The 15399-nt window shown below is 38.8% G+C and overlaps 1 protein-coding gene across 3 annotated transcripts in view; it reads left to right on the forward strand.

Annotated features, from left to right (window-relative positions):
* The window catches only part of CSMD2 (CUB and Sushi multiple domains 2), a 1348498-nt gene that overhangs the window by 1244742 nt on the left and 88357 nt on the right, over nt 1–15399 (forward strand). For all 3 annotated transcript variants that reach the window (XM_077481921.1, XM_077481922.1, XM_077481923.1), the window contains 4 exons: nt 2471–2616; nt 4771–4851; nt 8595–8708; nt 8968–9156. In XM_077481921.1, coding sequence (XP_077338047.1) covers nt 2471–2616; nt 4771–4851; nt 8595–8708; nt 8968–9156 — 530 coding nt within the window. The remainder of the gene's footprint in view (nt 1–2470; nt 2617–4770; nt 4852–8594; nt 8709–8967; nt 9157–15399) is intronic.

Raw genomic sequence — 15399 nt, forward strand, 5'->3', positions numbered from 1 at the left:
TTAATTAAGTGACTACACAGCAATAGGATCCAAATAAAATGTGCTGGTGCTTCAGTGATTCCCAACTCCCTTCCAAACTATGCTCTCACCTTGACTTATGTGCTGTATGTATTAAACCAATGATTCTCAACCTCTGTCCTCAAGTACAAGCCATATTTTAGGAATTTCTCTTAGATACAATAGCTGTCCAAAATACCAAGCCATTGACTCTGATTTAATGCACCTGTTCAAGATTAAGGAAAACCTGCAAACATGGCCTGTTGGGGGTAGTTGAGGAATGAGGTTGAGAACCTCTGTATTAAACCATCAACATATAAACGTTTTACCATGACTTGCATATAATATCGTTATTTTAAAACCATTTAACATTTAACATGTAAAACCATTAAGTGCAGTTCATTTAGTGGTTCTCAACAATGTGATCCAGATGACAGGCATTAGTGCTTGCATTAATTAAGCGACTCCACGGCAATAGGATCCAAATAAAAAGTGTTCATGCTTCAGTGATTCCCAACCACCTTCCTAACTACAGGCATACCCCACTTTTAAGTACACAATGGGGTTTGTTTACTAAAGCTGGAAAGTGCAAAATCAGACTCACTTCTGCATAGAAACCAATGAGCTTCTAGGTATTATTACCAAAGCTTAATTGAACAAGCTGGGGTTATAAGTTCATTGGTTTCTATGCAGAAGTGAGCCTGATTTTGCACTTTCCATCTTTAGTAAATAAACCCCATTGCATACATAAAATTGGGGTATGCCTGTATGTGCTCACTTTGACTTATGACCTCTCTTGCTAGATCAAATCATGCATTACCCTATGCTGGAGTGAGCAATCTTAGACTCCTCTGTCTTCTTCCACCTCTTTCTCTCCTAGTGTTCTGACCCTCTGTTGACAACCGTGTGTATGGTCCTTTAAATTTGTGCTTTCTTTTCCTTATAATGGCTCATGCAAGAAAAGGTATCCTCATAGTTCGGTATTTCATTAAAAATTTTTTTTTTAAATGTGGTAACTTACATTGTACTTTAAAGACTTTAAACTGTTAAAACTGACAACAGGCCTCGAAGGCTCCTGCATCACTTCCAGTTTTGGCAGCATCACCTGGCTCCACTCCATGCATATTGTCACGGTCACGTGACTTCCTCAGGAGTCTCAGGAGGGTATAGGCACCTTTTTATATGGATGGACTTACTATTCAATGTTTTTTGATATTATAACAGAACACTTTTTACTTAAATATTTTCTATGTACACTGAAGTATTGGGGACACCTGTGAGTGCTGCTATTGTATCCAATTGACTTATTTTTATTAATGGTTTATTAGCAATTAGCACCGTTTTTTCACATTTTTATCTTAAGCTAGATAATATACCTAGAAAAATTGCTTCTTCATTCTCCACAGTCCACTGGTTTGTACAGTGCCTATTTCAATAACATTACTCTCTCTGCTTGTTACTTGTTTTAAAAGGTGCAGAAGTTCCGTCATTGGGATGTTGGATGATTGCATAATTTCTATATTTTTGTAGATTCATAGTAGGTAAAAAAGACAGTAAAACTGTATGTATAGCCATTTTGGATATAGCAGAGACAGGTAAAAAAACCCTTTCAGCTTTTTTTTTTGCTTTTGTGTCCTATTGGGATGATTTATTTCACTGGAGAAGCAATGGCAAGTAAAAGCTTTGCAAAGCGTGCCATACAGTATACAGTTATTTTTTTTTTCTTTCGGCCAACTGGCAACAGATTTCTCAATCTACATAGTGACATAAACAAGGTGGATGAAAGAATCCCCGTCACTGGGACATGTGAATACCCTGATCAGTAGCTGCAGCCAATCGGCTGGAAAATGTAAATGGAAAATTTTCCAACATGCCCATGACAGAAACTGATTAAACAATCAAATTCTGCAGAGGGGGAACCCACAAACTGATAAAAATGTGGCCACCCCCTGCTGGACCAGCCACACTTCGATCAGTATATTAGAACAGTGACCCCCAATGGAAGATATAGCCTAACCTGTTGTTCTGGAGACGGCTCTAAAAGTTTGGATTTTCCATCCCTTTGTCCCCCTGTGATATTGGGTACCTTAACAAATAGTTGAGTCAGGACACAGAAAGCAATAAAAACTTAACATAGTGTCTAATGTCTGACTACTTTATCCACACAAAAAGGCTTTGGCTATACTTTAATGTTCTGTCTCTAAATGCCACTTCTATAAACATCAATCCTTGCCTTTGTTATAGTTACACTGCTGCTTTTCTTCTGAGTCCTCATTAACACTACATTAGGTGCAGAAGAGCTGCTAGGATTGCCCCCTTTCCTTGTAGGAACTGTAGAAAAAAATAGGTAGCAAAGGTTTGAATACAAGGAACAAGTGCTTAAAATGCTCCTGCTTGCCCTGCTTCACAGTCATAAAGTGCAAACTAATTTTTCTGTTTTTTTGACTGCATTATTTTGTTGTCTGTGTTTCAGGGATGGTCCTCAACAGTCAGATCCTCAGCTAGGAGTTTTCACTAGCAGTTCCTCTAAAAGATCAACCATGAGCTCATCCAACCATGTCCTTATCACCTTTCACAGCAATGCAGCCAGTGGGGGGATCTTCGCTCTCTACTTCTATGGTCAGTTAAGTATGATTTGTATTGCCAAAAGACTGCTATTTGCTATGTAATTTAGTTGTCCTTTTTTTAAGGCCGAATTATGGTCTCCCATTAAAAAAAATATACTCTGTAATTATACATGCATCTACACTTGCAGCTTTCTCGTAGTCCTCCTGCAAAGTCCCATAAATACATGTTAATCCTGCCAGTAAAGTCTACCTATGCAGTTTCCTTTAATGGAGTAGCAATGATACTGCACTACTTCTGAATTCAGAGTAGAGTTGCCACTCTCATGTAGGCTTTACCTGCTTGCACTACAGTAAGATGAAAAGCAGTTGCAGGTGGTGTAGCTATTAGCATTGTCACTGCTCATTCATAAACCTGTAACTTTCCATTCAGCACCTGTACACACCTATCCCTGCCCAATGTTTTCTAACTGGACAGCACTGCCTCTGATGCTGAAACCCTCCCTCTGTAAGGTGTAGTATGTGGGAGGGGGAGCATATTAGACACAATTGAAGGATGCTTGTACATCCCATATGAACTGGATGCATGACTTGTTTAGACTAACTTTTAATTAAGTTCATGTCTGTTTCACTTTCCCTTTCTTCCTTCCTGTCTCTCAGTTTCTGTCTTTATGCAGTGCAAAAGTTTTAGGCAGGTGTGAAGAAATGCTGTAAAGTATGAATCCTTTTAAAAATAGATATTTTAATTATTTATTTTTATCAATTTACAAAATGCAAACTGAGCAAACAGAAAAATAAAGCTAAATCAAATCAATATTTGGTGTGACTATGCTTTGGCTTTGAATCAGCATCAGTTTACACTTGCACACTTTGCACACTTGCACAAAGTCAGGAATTTTTGTAGGCTTAGAGTCAGGTGCATGATTCATCAATTAATCAAGCAGGTGCTAATCATCATCAATTTCATATGTGGGTTGAAACACAGCCATTAACTGAAATTGAAAACAGCTCTTTAGGAGGCTTATAACTGGGCAAAGAACAGCCAAAACTCTGCCACTTAAGTGAGGCTGTGGAAGACAGTTTCATGTCACAGGCCATACACCATGGCTAGATTGAGCACAGCAACAAGACACTATGTTGCTATACTGCATTGGTAAGGTCTCTCCAAGGCAAAGATTTCAAAGTAGACTGGGATTTCAAGATGTGCTGTTCAAGCTCTTTTGGAAAAGCACAAAGAAATGGGCAACGCTGAGGACCGGAGACGCAGTGGTCAGTCAAGAAAGATTAATGCAGCAGATCAAAAACACATCATGCTTACTTCTTTTCAACATCAGAATGTGCCCAGCAGTTCCAAAAGCACGGAACTGGCAGAAACCAGCAGGACTTGGGTATACTCCTCTACTGTCCACAGAAGTCTGACCAGAAGTGGTCTTCAAGGAAGAATTGCAGAAAAAAAATTCATCCAATGTGGAAACAAGGCTAAGCAACTCCGCTATGCACAAAACATCTGGACTGGGTTACAGAAAAATGGCAGCAGGTGGTCTGGACTGATGAGTCAAAATTGGGAAAATTTTGCTTTATTAGGAGGCAGTGTGTTCACCAAAGAACTGGAGAGTGGTAAAATAATGAATCTCTGCAGGCAACAATGAAGTATGGTGGAGGTTCCTTGCAAGTTTGGGGCTGCATGTCTTTAAGCGTGAAGTAGAACAAGGAGTCCTGAAAATGATGATTTGGCTTCTACAGAGTCCCAATCTCAACATCATCAAATCTGTCTGGGATTATATGAAGAGACAGAAGGATTTGAGGCAGCCTACATCCACAGAAGATGTGTGGTTAGTTCGGCAAGATGTTTGGAACAACCCACTCTGAGCGTCTTCGAAAACTGTGTGCAAGTACACCTAGAAGAATTGATGCTGCTTTAAAGGATAGTCACACCAAATATTGATTTGATTTGGATTTTTCTTCTGTTCATTTTCTTTCTATTTTGTTAATTGATAAAAATAAACAATTAACAATTATATTCCTCCATTCTTAAATTAGAGCATTTTTTCACACATATCTACCTAAAACCTTTGCACAGTAGTTTATATTTACTTTTGTCTATTTGGCAATGTATAGACTGTGTTCTATAAAAGGAAGTTGTGTGTTATTAAATCAGTACTTAATTGTTTCTTTGGCTTTGCTTTGAAATCAATGTTCCCTGTTACAGGGTATCGACTTAGGAAATGCAAACCCCCTACAACAGTGCCAAATGGAGAAGTTCTTTCTGGCAGTGAAGAGTTTCTAATGGGTGAGTACACTATACAGATTAGTGTATGTACAACATTTGTGTGGTTACATTTGCAATATCATTTTGCTTGACTTTAGTTTTGCCTTTGCATAATTTTCAGAGTAATAATGCATACAACAGTGTGCATCAAAACACTTTTACAATAAATTACAATTTGTACACTTCCAGCTGTTATTTTTAAACACCATGCAAGACGTTTTAAGCTACACTTCAGACATGATCTTATTTGCAAAAATGCATATCTCATACCTGAGGGACCAATATGGAAGCTGAAAATTGTTGTAGTAGTTAGCGCTACTATAGTGATCCTCATGATCATCTGGGTCCAGTGCCAAATGTCTGCCCAACTGCATGTGGACCACAGGGGTAGCTCACTAAGCACTGCTGCCATTCACAGAACACCTTGTATTTTTTTTCAATGAATGCAAGGGGGTTCATTTACTAAAGGCAAATGCACCCAGAAAATGGTAATAATCTCTGTAGTAGCTCCATCCCTCAGATATGAGATATGCATACTTACATTGGATTCAAGCCGGACCAATGTAAGCATGCAAATTGGAGCATACTTTGAGTTCTGCTTTAAAGGATATATATATAGTTATTTAACTCTTTTTCATGAGCAGTAGATGTAAAAAAGACGAATTTCATGTAAATAATATTAGAAATATGTTTTAATGTTTTAAAAACCTTGTTTATTTGTATAATGCATAATTGCATATGAGGCAGCTATACAGTGGGGAAAAAGGTTTGATCCCCTGCAGATTTTGTAAGTTTGCCCACTTACAAAGAAATGAAGGGTCTATAATTTTTATCATAGGTGTATTTTAAATGATAGAGATAGGGTTCTTCTTTTACTGCTTTGTTCAGCAGGATAAATGTGACACTCTGGAGACATTCAGTTTTTGCCTGCACTCTAACAGTGGACTCATGTCGGACCTGCTTTGGATCTATGGGCAGCAGTAAGAAAATTGACTTGGGTCTCTTTACATCAGGCTACCCCTAATCCATCAGGTTTAGGTCCAGAAAAATAGAAAATGATGCAGTCATTTCCTTTTTTTTCCCCAGACCTAGACAAACTTGGAGGTAGGTGGATGTACAGATACACATGCCTTTTGCATCCACCTGCCCATAGAATTACATACAGATTCCGATCAGGTCCCCCTGAAAAACTGACAGGTGGACATGACCAAAAAACCTGTGTGAAAGGTGCCTAACAATTATATTATGCAGGATAGTTTGGCCTAAAATATGTTCATTCATTAGACCATTCACAATCACAGAAAAAAACCACATGAAAAATATGTTATAAACTGAGTTGCAGTTCATTGAGTAAAATAAGTATTTGATTCCCAAGCAAAACATGACAGTACTTGGTGGAGAAATCCTGGTTGGCAAGCACAGAGGACATTTCTTGTAGTTGGTTACCAGATTTGCACACATCTCATCTTAGGCCTCTCCATGACCTTAATTTGCTGGGAGTCGAATTAACGCCAAAGAGCTCAATTTTGGTTCATCTGACCACAGCACTTTCTCCCAATCCTTCACTGAATCATTGAGATGCTCATTGGCAAACTTCAGACCGGCCTGTACATGTGCCTTCTTGAGGAGGGGGGCCTTGTGGGCACTGCAGGATTTCAATCCATGGCGTCGTATTGTGTTACCAATGGTTTGTTTGGTGACTGTGGTCCTAACTGCTTTGAGATCATTAACAAGCTCCCCCCGTGTAGTTCTGGGCTGATCCCTCACTTTTCTCATGATCATGCTTACCCCATGAGGTGAAAGCTTGCATGGAACTACAGACCAAGGGCGATTGATGGTTATTTTGTATTTCTTTCATTTGCGAATATAAATATTATTTGCAAATATAAGTTTGCTGCAAAAGTTGTCTCTTTCTCACCAAGCTTCTTGCTGATGGTCTTGTAGCCCATTCCAACCTTGTACAGGTCTACAATCCTTGTCCCTGACATCCTTTGATAGCTCTTTGGTCTTGCCCATGATGGTGAGGATTGAATAGAAGAAAGAGATTCAGTTGACAAGTGTCTTTTATACACATAACAAGTTGTTGTTAGCAGCACCTTCCTAAATTTACAAGCCTAATCTGTGTAGAAAGAGAGAGAGAGAGAGAGAGGTACCTCTAAGTGTAGACTTTAAAAGTATTTAATAAGAAGCTTCGTATTAAACACTTTTAAAGGCTACACTCAGAGGCGTATCTCTCTCTCTTTTTACATTTATCCTGGAGATCGCTTCCACTCTCACCAGAGGCTTGCCCTAGGTCACTGACCATTTCTAATTATTGTTGGATGGACTACATTTATAATATTTATGAATTATTCACAAGGACAATACCTATACTGTTGTTTTCCATGATCACCCCATTTTGCACCTCAACCATACCTAATCTGTGTAACACATGAGCACATACTGTAGCGAGTCTGTGGGAGCCATAATTATCGTTCTTTGCTAGGGGCTCAAATACCAATTTTAATCACTGAACTGTAACTCAATATATAACATCATCATGTCTTTTTTTTCTGGATTTTTGGCTGATATTCTGTCTCTATCATTTAAAATACACCTATGATAAAAAAAAAATATAGACCCTTCATTTCTTTGTTAGTGGGCAAACGTACAAAATCTGCAGGGGATCAAATAATTATTTTCTCCTTATAAATGCAGACTCTGCTACCTGTTTTTATTAATGCTATGTAGAAATTGGGCTTTACTGCATATTTACAATGTAATCAGTGAGCTGACAGACTCAATGGCTGATCTATTGTAGTAGGCCACTGTGAGCTCCCACTTGGCTAATCTAAAAACCTCACTTTTTAAACAGACACTCCCACCCATTCAGGGCAAAATATATATTTTTTCCTGACAGTCCACACATCTGGTCTACCTTGCCACCTCCCCTCCCTTTGTTGAAGCCCTTGCTCCACAGCCCTAATAGAACACTGCTTCTGGATATGGAGAAGCATGTAATCAGTCACTAGGCTCAAAACCTGTCATATACCAGGATAAGTTCTGTCACCATCCAATGTCAGAGCTTAACTGAAGTGGACTTCTGCAGTTGGGAAGTTGCAAGTGAACATGGTTTGGCGAATATACCTTGCGGGGTTAGGGGGTTTGCCTATTAGGAGGAACTGTCATTTTATCCTAAATGTAAATGGAAAAGTGACAACGTGTTACAAATTATTATCAAAAATATGGAACAGCGAGAGTGTAAAAATTTGATAGTCACATCACATTACTTAACAAAATAACAAAAAAAATGCACAAGATAAAATGTCGTGTCATGAACACCAATCATTAAATAATGCCATGAGAAATGTAATAACTCACCGCCAGATACAAATATAACATATTTTTTGTTATTTAAGATAAGCCATGCTACCTGAATTTGGCTGGTTCTAAAAATATTAAGGTGCTTTTTTTTCTGTTATAAAGTAATGCTGATCATATGGTGCTGGTTGCTAACAAGCCACATTCAGTTACTTCTTACCACAAAGAACTCACAGGGATATAATATTATTAACCCAAATGAGGATATCGCACACTAAGCCCATACAGAGTGTGTTTTTTTTTTGTTTTTTTTTATAATTTTATCTTGAGTTACCAACTTTCTAATAAATATTAATATGAGCTTAATATAATATAATAAGTAAGCATATATCATTAAACAGTTGTATATTTTGAAATACAGTTATATCTCATTATATAACGTTAATTTTTTGTATGCTCCCTAGGTGACATTGTGCGCTACAAATGCCTCCCGGGATTTACTTTAATAGGGCCTGAAATCTTAATTTGCAGGCTGGGAACACACCTGCAGTTTGAGGATCTACCTCCCACTTGTGAAGGTGAGATTCTGTTTCTAATCATTATTCTCGTAATATCTGTAATTCTAAGCATGAAGGTGTATTCCAAGATTTACTGTACATACAGATACTGTATGTACAAACTTATTTACAGGTACATAAAGGAAGAGATATATTTTAGGGCCTGTGTCAAATGAACAAACTGTTTCTCTTCTCCTATTCTCTTTTCTTTTCTAAATTCACCATAATGTATTAGGCTATGTTTGCAATGCTGATTAAGCTGCACATTCTTTTTTTGCAGTACTGTGTCCAACCAATGAGATCCTAACAGACTCAACTGGAGTGATTCTAAGTCAAAGTTATCCTGGCACATACCCCCAGTTCCAGACCTGTTCCTGGCTTATAAAAGTTGAGGCTGGGTATAATGTGACATTGACTGTGGAATACTTTCTGAGTGAAAAACAGTATGACGAGTTTGACATCTTTGATGGTAAGTCATTTCTTAGCTTGATTGTGTGCAAGAATTGTTGTGTAAGTAAAAATGTATTATGCAATACAACTTTCTAACGCTAATATACTGTACATAAAATAATATGGTAGATATCCCTGTCCTCCAAAGTAAGTTGGGGTTTTTGTTTCATCCTTTTCTATTGCCCCCAAACTGTGTTAGTGGAGTAGGAAAAAATGGAGTCTTTAAAAATGAACTCCACTTTTTCTGTGACAAAAACAATCCCCTCTGGGTGATCGATGTACAATGTGCATATGCAGAAACTTTGAGGCCGGCCCCTTAGCTGTCTTAACTACTATCACACCCAGAGGTGATGGCAGTGGAAAGAGGGGGGGGGGGGGGTAGGAGCGATGACATGGAGGATTTCAACTCACAGAAGAGGCATCAGCACAAGGGACACATCATATTGTCTTCTGTGCTGTCCCTTGTGCTGATTTTTTCATGTTCCTTATGCTGATTTTTTCTGGTTTTATTTTGGCTGCACTTAGGCTTAAAATCTGAGATGCAGAATATAAAAAGCAAAAAATGTATGTATTTATGTGTCAAATGTAAGCATTCTTTGTAACTGAAAATTGTCTTGATATAAGCATCCATGTTAAAATATAACTCAGAGACAGATGAAGAGTTAGGGACAGCATCGGAAGGCAATTAGCCACTGGTATAGTGCACATGTCTTGATAGTGAACACATGCAGATGTAAGGAAAAAAAAAAACTAAGTGAACAGAGGGGTGACCTCATTAGTAAGCTGTTCTTCCTTCATTGTCCAATCATCAATTTAGGGATGTGTTTAAGGGACCTTCCATGCAAGACTCCCCACAGCCTTAGGACTTAAATGGATACTCTAGGTTTGGCAGAAATGCCAGAATTATTATTTAACAATTCTCAAAAATATATTTCTGGGGTATAGACAAAAATGTGACACAACAGGGACAAGTATCCTACATGTGTTGGAGAAATCCACCCAAACATTCAGCTTGAAATCTCAGAGGTCAGTCTGTAATTGAAACCTGCGTGCAGTTACTAAGGCTAATAAAAAACATTCCCCCATACATTCATCCATCCATGGCTCCATGCTTTATTTTGCTGTGAAATCACTTTGAAAAACACCCCCTAATATTTCTGTCTGTGACCATCTTCCTTAAGGGCAGATAATTCATGTAGCATTTTCCTCTGGATTCCTCTGTCCCTCGCTTAGGCATGCAGACAGGAGGGTGTGCTTAGCTGAGAAACCCCTCCTCCTGTCTTCACCTCCTCAAGACTCCTGGGATGTATGACATTATTTGCCTAGACCTGGAAAATAGAAAGTAACTGAAATGTAAAAAAAAGTTTAAAACAAGTAAATATAATATACTTTCCTATTCATTTACTGATGCTACAGAATAAGGATCAAAAATAGTCAATGTTAATTGAAAGAGCAAAGTTGCGCTTTAAAAATGGCAGTTCATTAACAATCGTAAATTGTCTCTGTTCCCTTAAAAGTTCCTCCATTATCTGAAAAATGCTACCTTTTTTGGTGGCGCTATTTTTTAGGCCTCATGCAACACTAATAGCATTAGCTGTAGAAAGCTGTAGTTGTAGAATTTGCAGTAGCGTTTTTCAGCATCTTTTAGCTTTTTTTTTAGCTTTTTTTTATCATAACTATACTCCCACAAAAGCTTATGGCTCAAAAACACTGATAAGTGCCGCATAGCCACATTTATCAGTGTTTTTTTGCGTTTTTCAGCAGAAAAACTCCTCCTACAACTCACTAGTTTTGGGTTTTTTTCCAACCAGAAAATGCCCCTGCCAAAAAAATGCTTATAACAGTCTATGTGTGCATGGACACATAGGATAACATACTGGGGAGTTTACTGGCTGTAGAAAAAATGACTGAGATAAAAACAGCAGCTGTAACTTCCAATGTGCACGAAGCCTTACTATTTAAACTTTTCCAGTTCAAAGTGGTTTTAAAGGCAAAAAGATTTTTTATTTTTTTTACCTTAATGCCTTCTCTGCATTAAGGTAGAAAACCTTGTGTCCTCCCCCCCCCCCCCCCCCAAACACCTATCTGACACCACTCTTGATCCAGCGCTGTCCCCACTGTCAGCCCTGCTCTGCTCACTTCTTGCATTCACAGGCTTTACTGAGAACAGCAGGAGCCATTGGCTTCAGCTACTGTCAGTCAAATCCTGTCAGGAAGGATTGGGAGCAGGGCAAATCCACGCTGTGTGTATTGATGGACACACACAGCCTGGCTCAGGATCGGGCCCGCCCAAGTGCCCCTATATCATTTGGCTTTTTATGGAGACTTGTGGAGAAGAGAAGAAGCCAAGATTGTTAATTGGTGATCCCAGAAGAGGAGGTTCGGGGTTGCTCTGTAGAAGAGGAGATTTGGGGCTGCTCTGTGCAATACTATTGCACAGAGCAGGTAAGTATAACATGTTTGCTGTTTTAATTTAAAAAAAGTAACTTTACAATCACTTTAAGGCATATCTATTGTCAACGATAAAAAGCACAGATTTATTACTGGGTGCAAGTTCTTGTACCTGTAATCTCAGAGGTTCCCCCTAGACAACTGCCACTTATACCTATTTTTGGTTGTAGTCCTGATTTTTTGAATCTTTAAAAAAGAAAAATATCAAAAATGTGTGTGACATTGTTCTCACATAGACACAAGGAGATGCTTACATAGATTGTGGCTGGAACCTGTACCTGTACTGATTTGAGCAGTAAAGAAAATGAGAAAGAAACTATGCAGACTTAATGAAACATAATTAAATGTTTGTGGTATTGTGTTTATGCATTGTACCTTTCCGAACATATCATAAAATACATGCCTTTGCAATGAACAAGTCATTGTTTGGTTTTGTTAAAGTATAGATAGCGTTTGAGCAAAATGCATAGCACAGATACTTTTTTATTTTTTTTTATTTTTTTTTAAAGAGAAAATAGGTCATATGGTTTTATACTAGTCTCCTAAGGAGTTTAGCGATAAGGGTAGTGCTGAGATGAGTCACACAGTAGATCATACAGACTAGTAGGGTCAAGTGAGGATTTCTTAAGTCTAGGGGTAATTAGACCATGCTGTAGGGAGGAGTGCAATATGCCTTTGGAAAGTGGGATTAATTGGATGTTTTAAAGCATGTATTAGTTAGGAGAAGCAAAAGTTCTGAAGTTCTGAGAGAACAGGGTCGAAAGAACAGTTAATTATGTGACAACTGAAAATTAGTGCTGCAAATCTTGCTCTTGTTAAAAGAAATAGGGGAAAGAAGTAAGAGAATGGAGTACAGTAAGAGATTTAAGAGTGGTTTTAAGAAAATATCACCTTCTTTTGTGGTGGCTGCTAAAATTTTGAGCACTTTCAGTCATTTTGGGTAATTTTATGTGAAAAGATGTACAGACCGTACTGGAAATTGAACATGTTTTTGCAAAGTGTACTATAGTATACTCTACAAAAGGTATGTAATCAGTCTATGTTATGGTGTTGTGCAGCCATTCCTGACACCAGACATCCACAGGTCAAATATACCTGCAACACAGAAATGCAGACCGTTATTTTTATGGTCTTTTTTTAGCAGCAGATGCAGCTAGGTAACACAATGAGGTTGATTTATTAAAGGAAAATAGAGTGTTAATTTTGCAACGGACGTTGTATTTTGCAAGGGAAATTGCCCTAGATCTTAGTGAATGAGGTGAAGCTCTGCTAATTTCATCCATTTACAAGTGAAAGTGCTTTTGTTTATTTTCCTTGCATGTGATTGGATATTTTCAACTAAAACTTTACCACATTCACTAAGCTCTGAGAAAAAATGCCTTTTCAAATTCTGCTTCTTTTGCGACCTGAATAGCCTATTTACTTTTAGTACATTAAACCTAATGTGCCATAACATGAATAAAGTAAGTACCCTTTTTTAAAATCCAATGCAAATCAATCCAACTACCCTTATTGTTGTTTAACATATGTGAATTACTATCCCTTGGCCTGTGAATATCTATTCTCATTAAACCCAAATAGTGTATAAATAATCAACACACAATGCTTTTTTTAAATGATTAAAATACTTTTTGAAGTCTGTTTCATATATGGCATGTCTTTTGCTGAAATGTTACACTCGTTTAGTGAATATAATTTAGTAAGCTCAAGTACCCCTTGAACCAATATGCCCTGGGTTACACGTGTGTTTTAGCATATCATTTACTTGATCTCTGTATTGTACTGAATTACCAAAGGATTCTTTTTACACTGGGTATAGTATGGAGCTTTAAAGTTATCCTAAATCGGCCTAACATGTTTTTAAAGTTACAATAATTTTAAAATGTCATAGCCTTACCTCACCTAAAATGTAACAACACTGCAAAAGTAACTGTGTTCGCCTTCAAAGTAATCCCAGTGTAACTGTGGGCCTTCTTTGGTTCATAGGTCATAGTTGTACAGGGAGACTTACCATTTGCCAAAAATGAAATCCATCCATTTCTGGTACTAAACTAAACCCCTCCTCTTTCATTCAGCTATTAAATGTCAGAAGCTGTACTGGGGACTAAAGTTCTGGCATTTGGCAGTGACATGGCAGAGTGGCAGGACTAGGCACCAGAGGGTAGACGAGGCTTTTGTTAGTGTAGGTACAAGGCAAAGCCCCATGTACTGCTTGCTTAACAACGCAAGGATCATTTTGTAGGACTAATGCCCGTTGGACTGTGCCAACAGGCTTTTGGTCTTGTCAGATGGGATTTGCATTACCATACAGCATAAAGCATCCATTATGAAAAGGTAAAACCTGTTTGAGGCAAGTAAAATGTAGCTCAGAAAGAGGTCAATTGCAGATCACATGCACTTGTCAATGAATTCTGAATGATCTAATATTAAAAGTAAACCAAACGTATGATCAAGACAATTACTAACTACTAATGAGACCACAACAACAAGTATAGATATGCTGATGTCAACGTATCTACTGCCACCATGTATAATAAAAAAAAAAACATAATTTTTGCTAGCATATGGAAATAAAAGCATAGCCATAATAACAAATGAGGATGAGTACTGTTTGTAAACACACATCATCAACATTCACTACTTGCTATCAATACAATATTTATATATTCACTCTAAACCCAACAATGTATCTTGGTTACCGTATTTATCGGCGTATAACACGCGCCGGCGTATAACACGCACCCCAAGTTTAGGAGGGAATTTTAAGGAAAAAAACTTTTAGGAGAGAAATTTAAGGAAAAAAAAACAACTTATATTTAAATGCCCATCAATGCAGCCTTTCAGTGTCCATCTGAAGCCTTGTCAGTGTCATTTTCAGCCTTGTCATTGCAGCCTGTCCTCATTGCAGCCTTGTCATGCAGCCTGTCCTCATGGCAGCCTTGTCATGCAGCGTGTCCTCATTGCAGCCTTGTCATACAGCCTTGTCATGCAGCCTGTCCTCATTGCAGTCTGTCCTCATTGCAGCCTGTCCTCATTGCAGCCTGTGCATCGTTGTCCCCTCAGTGTTAGGTTTTATTTTTAAAAATGGGGCTGCCAAGATGTCCCGTGTATCTCGACGGAGCCCGGTAGTTGTCGGCCGCCTTCGGCCGTACTCAGCGGCTTTCGGCCACCTTCCGCTGTACTCGGTGGCTTTAGGCCGTCTCCGGCCGTACTCGGCGGCTTTCGCCGGTTTGCGGCTGCTGAGAAGGGCCGGAGGCGGCGGAAAGCCGCCGAGAAAGGCCGAAGGCGGCCGAAAGCCGCGAGAAGGGCCGAAGGCGACCGAAAGCCACAGAGAAAGGCCGAAAGCCGTGAGAAGGGCCGAAGGCGACCGAAAGCCACCGAGAAAGGCCGAAGGTGGCCGAAAGCCGCGAGAAGGGCCGAAGGCGACCGAAAGCCACCGAGAAAGGCCGAAGGTGGCCGAAAGCCACGAGAAGGGCCGAAGGCGGCTGAAAGCCGCCCAGAGCCCAGAAATCGTGGAGGATCGGCATATAACACGCACCCGCGATTTTCCCCTGATTGTAAGGGGAAAAAAGTGCGTGTTTTATACGCTGATAAATATGGTATATAACTATACCACAGCATGAACAAACCCAAATAATAATAGAATAAAGTGGTAATATGGTGCATAAATCATAAAAACAGATAAAGCAGTAAAAGAAATATGAATGTTCACTGTTTTTTAGTTATATGTAGTTATAGTTACTTTTGTCATGCACAGCAGCGGCCAGTTTAACCCCAATTTTACACGTAGCGTGGGTGATTGACTGCTTTA

Source organism: Lithobates pipiens, unplaced genomic scaffold (genome assembly GCF_037356315.1).
Source record: "Lithobates pipiens isolate NorthernLeopardFrog02 unplaced genomic scaffold, aLitPip1_a1.2 Scaffold_16, whole genome shotgun sequence".
NCBI lineage: Eukaryota > Metazoa > Chordata > Amphibia > Anura > Ranidae > Lithobates > Lithobates pipiens.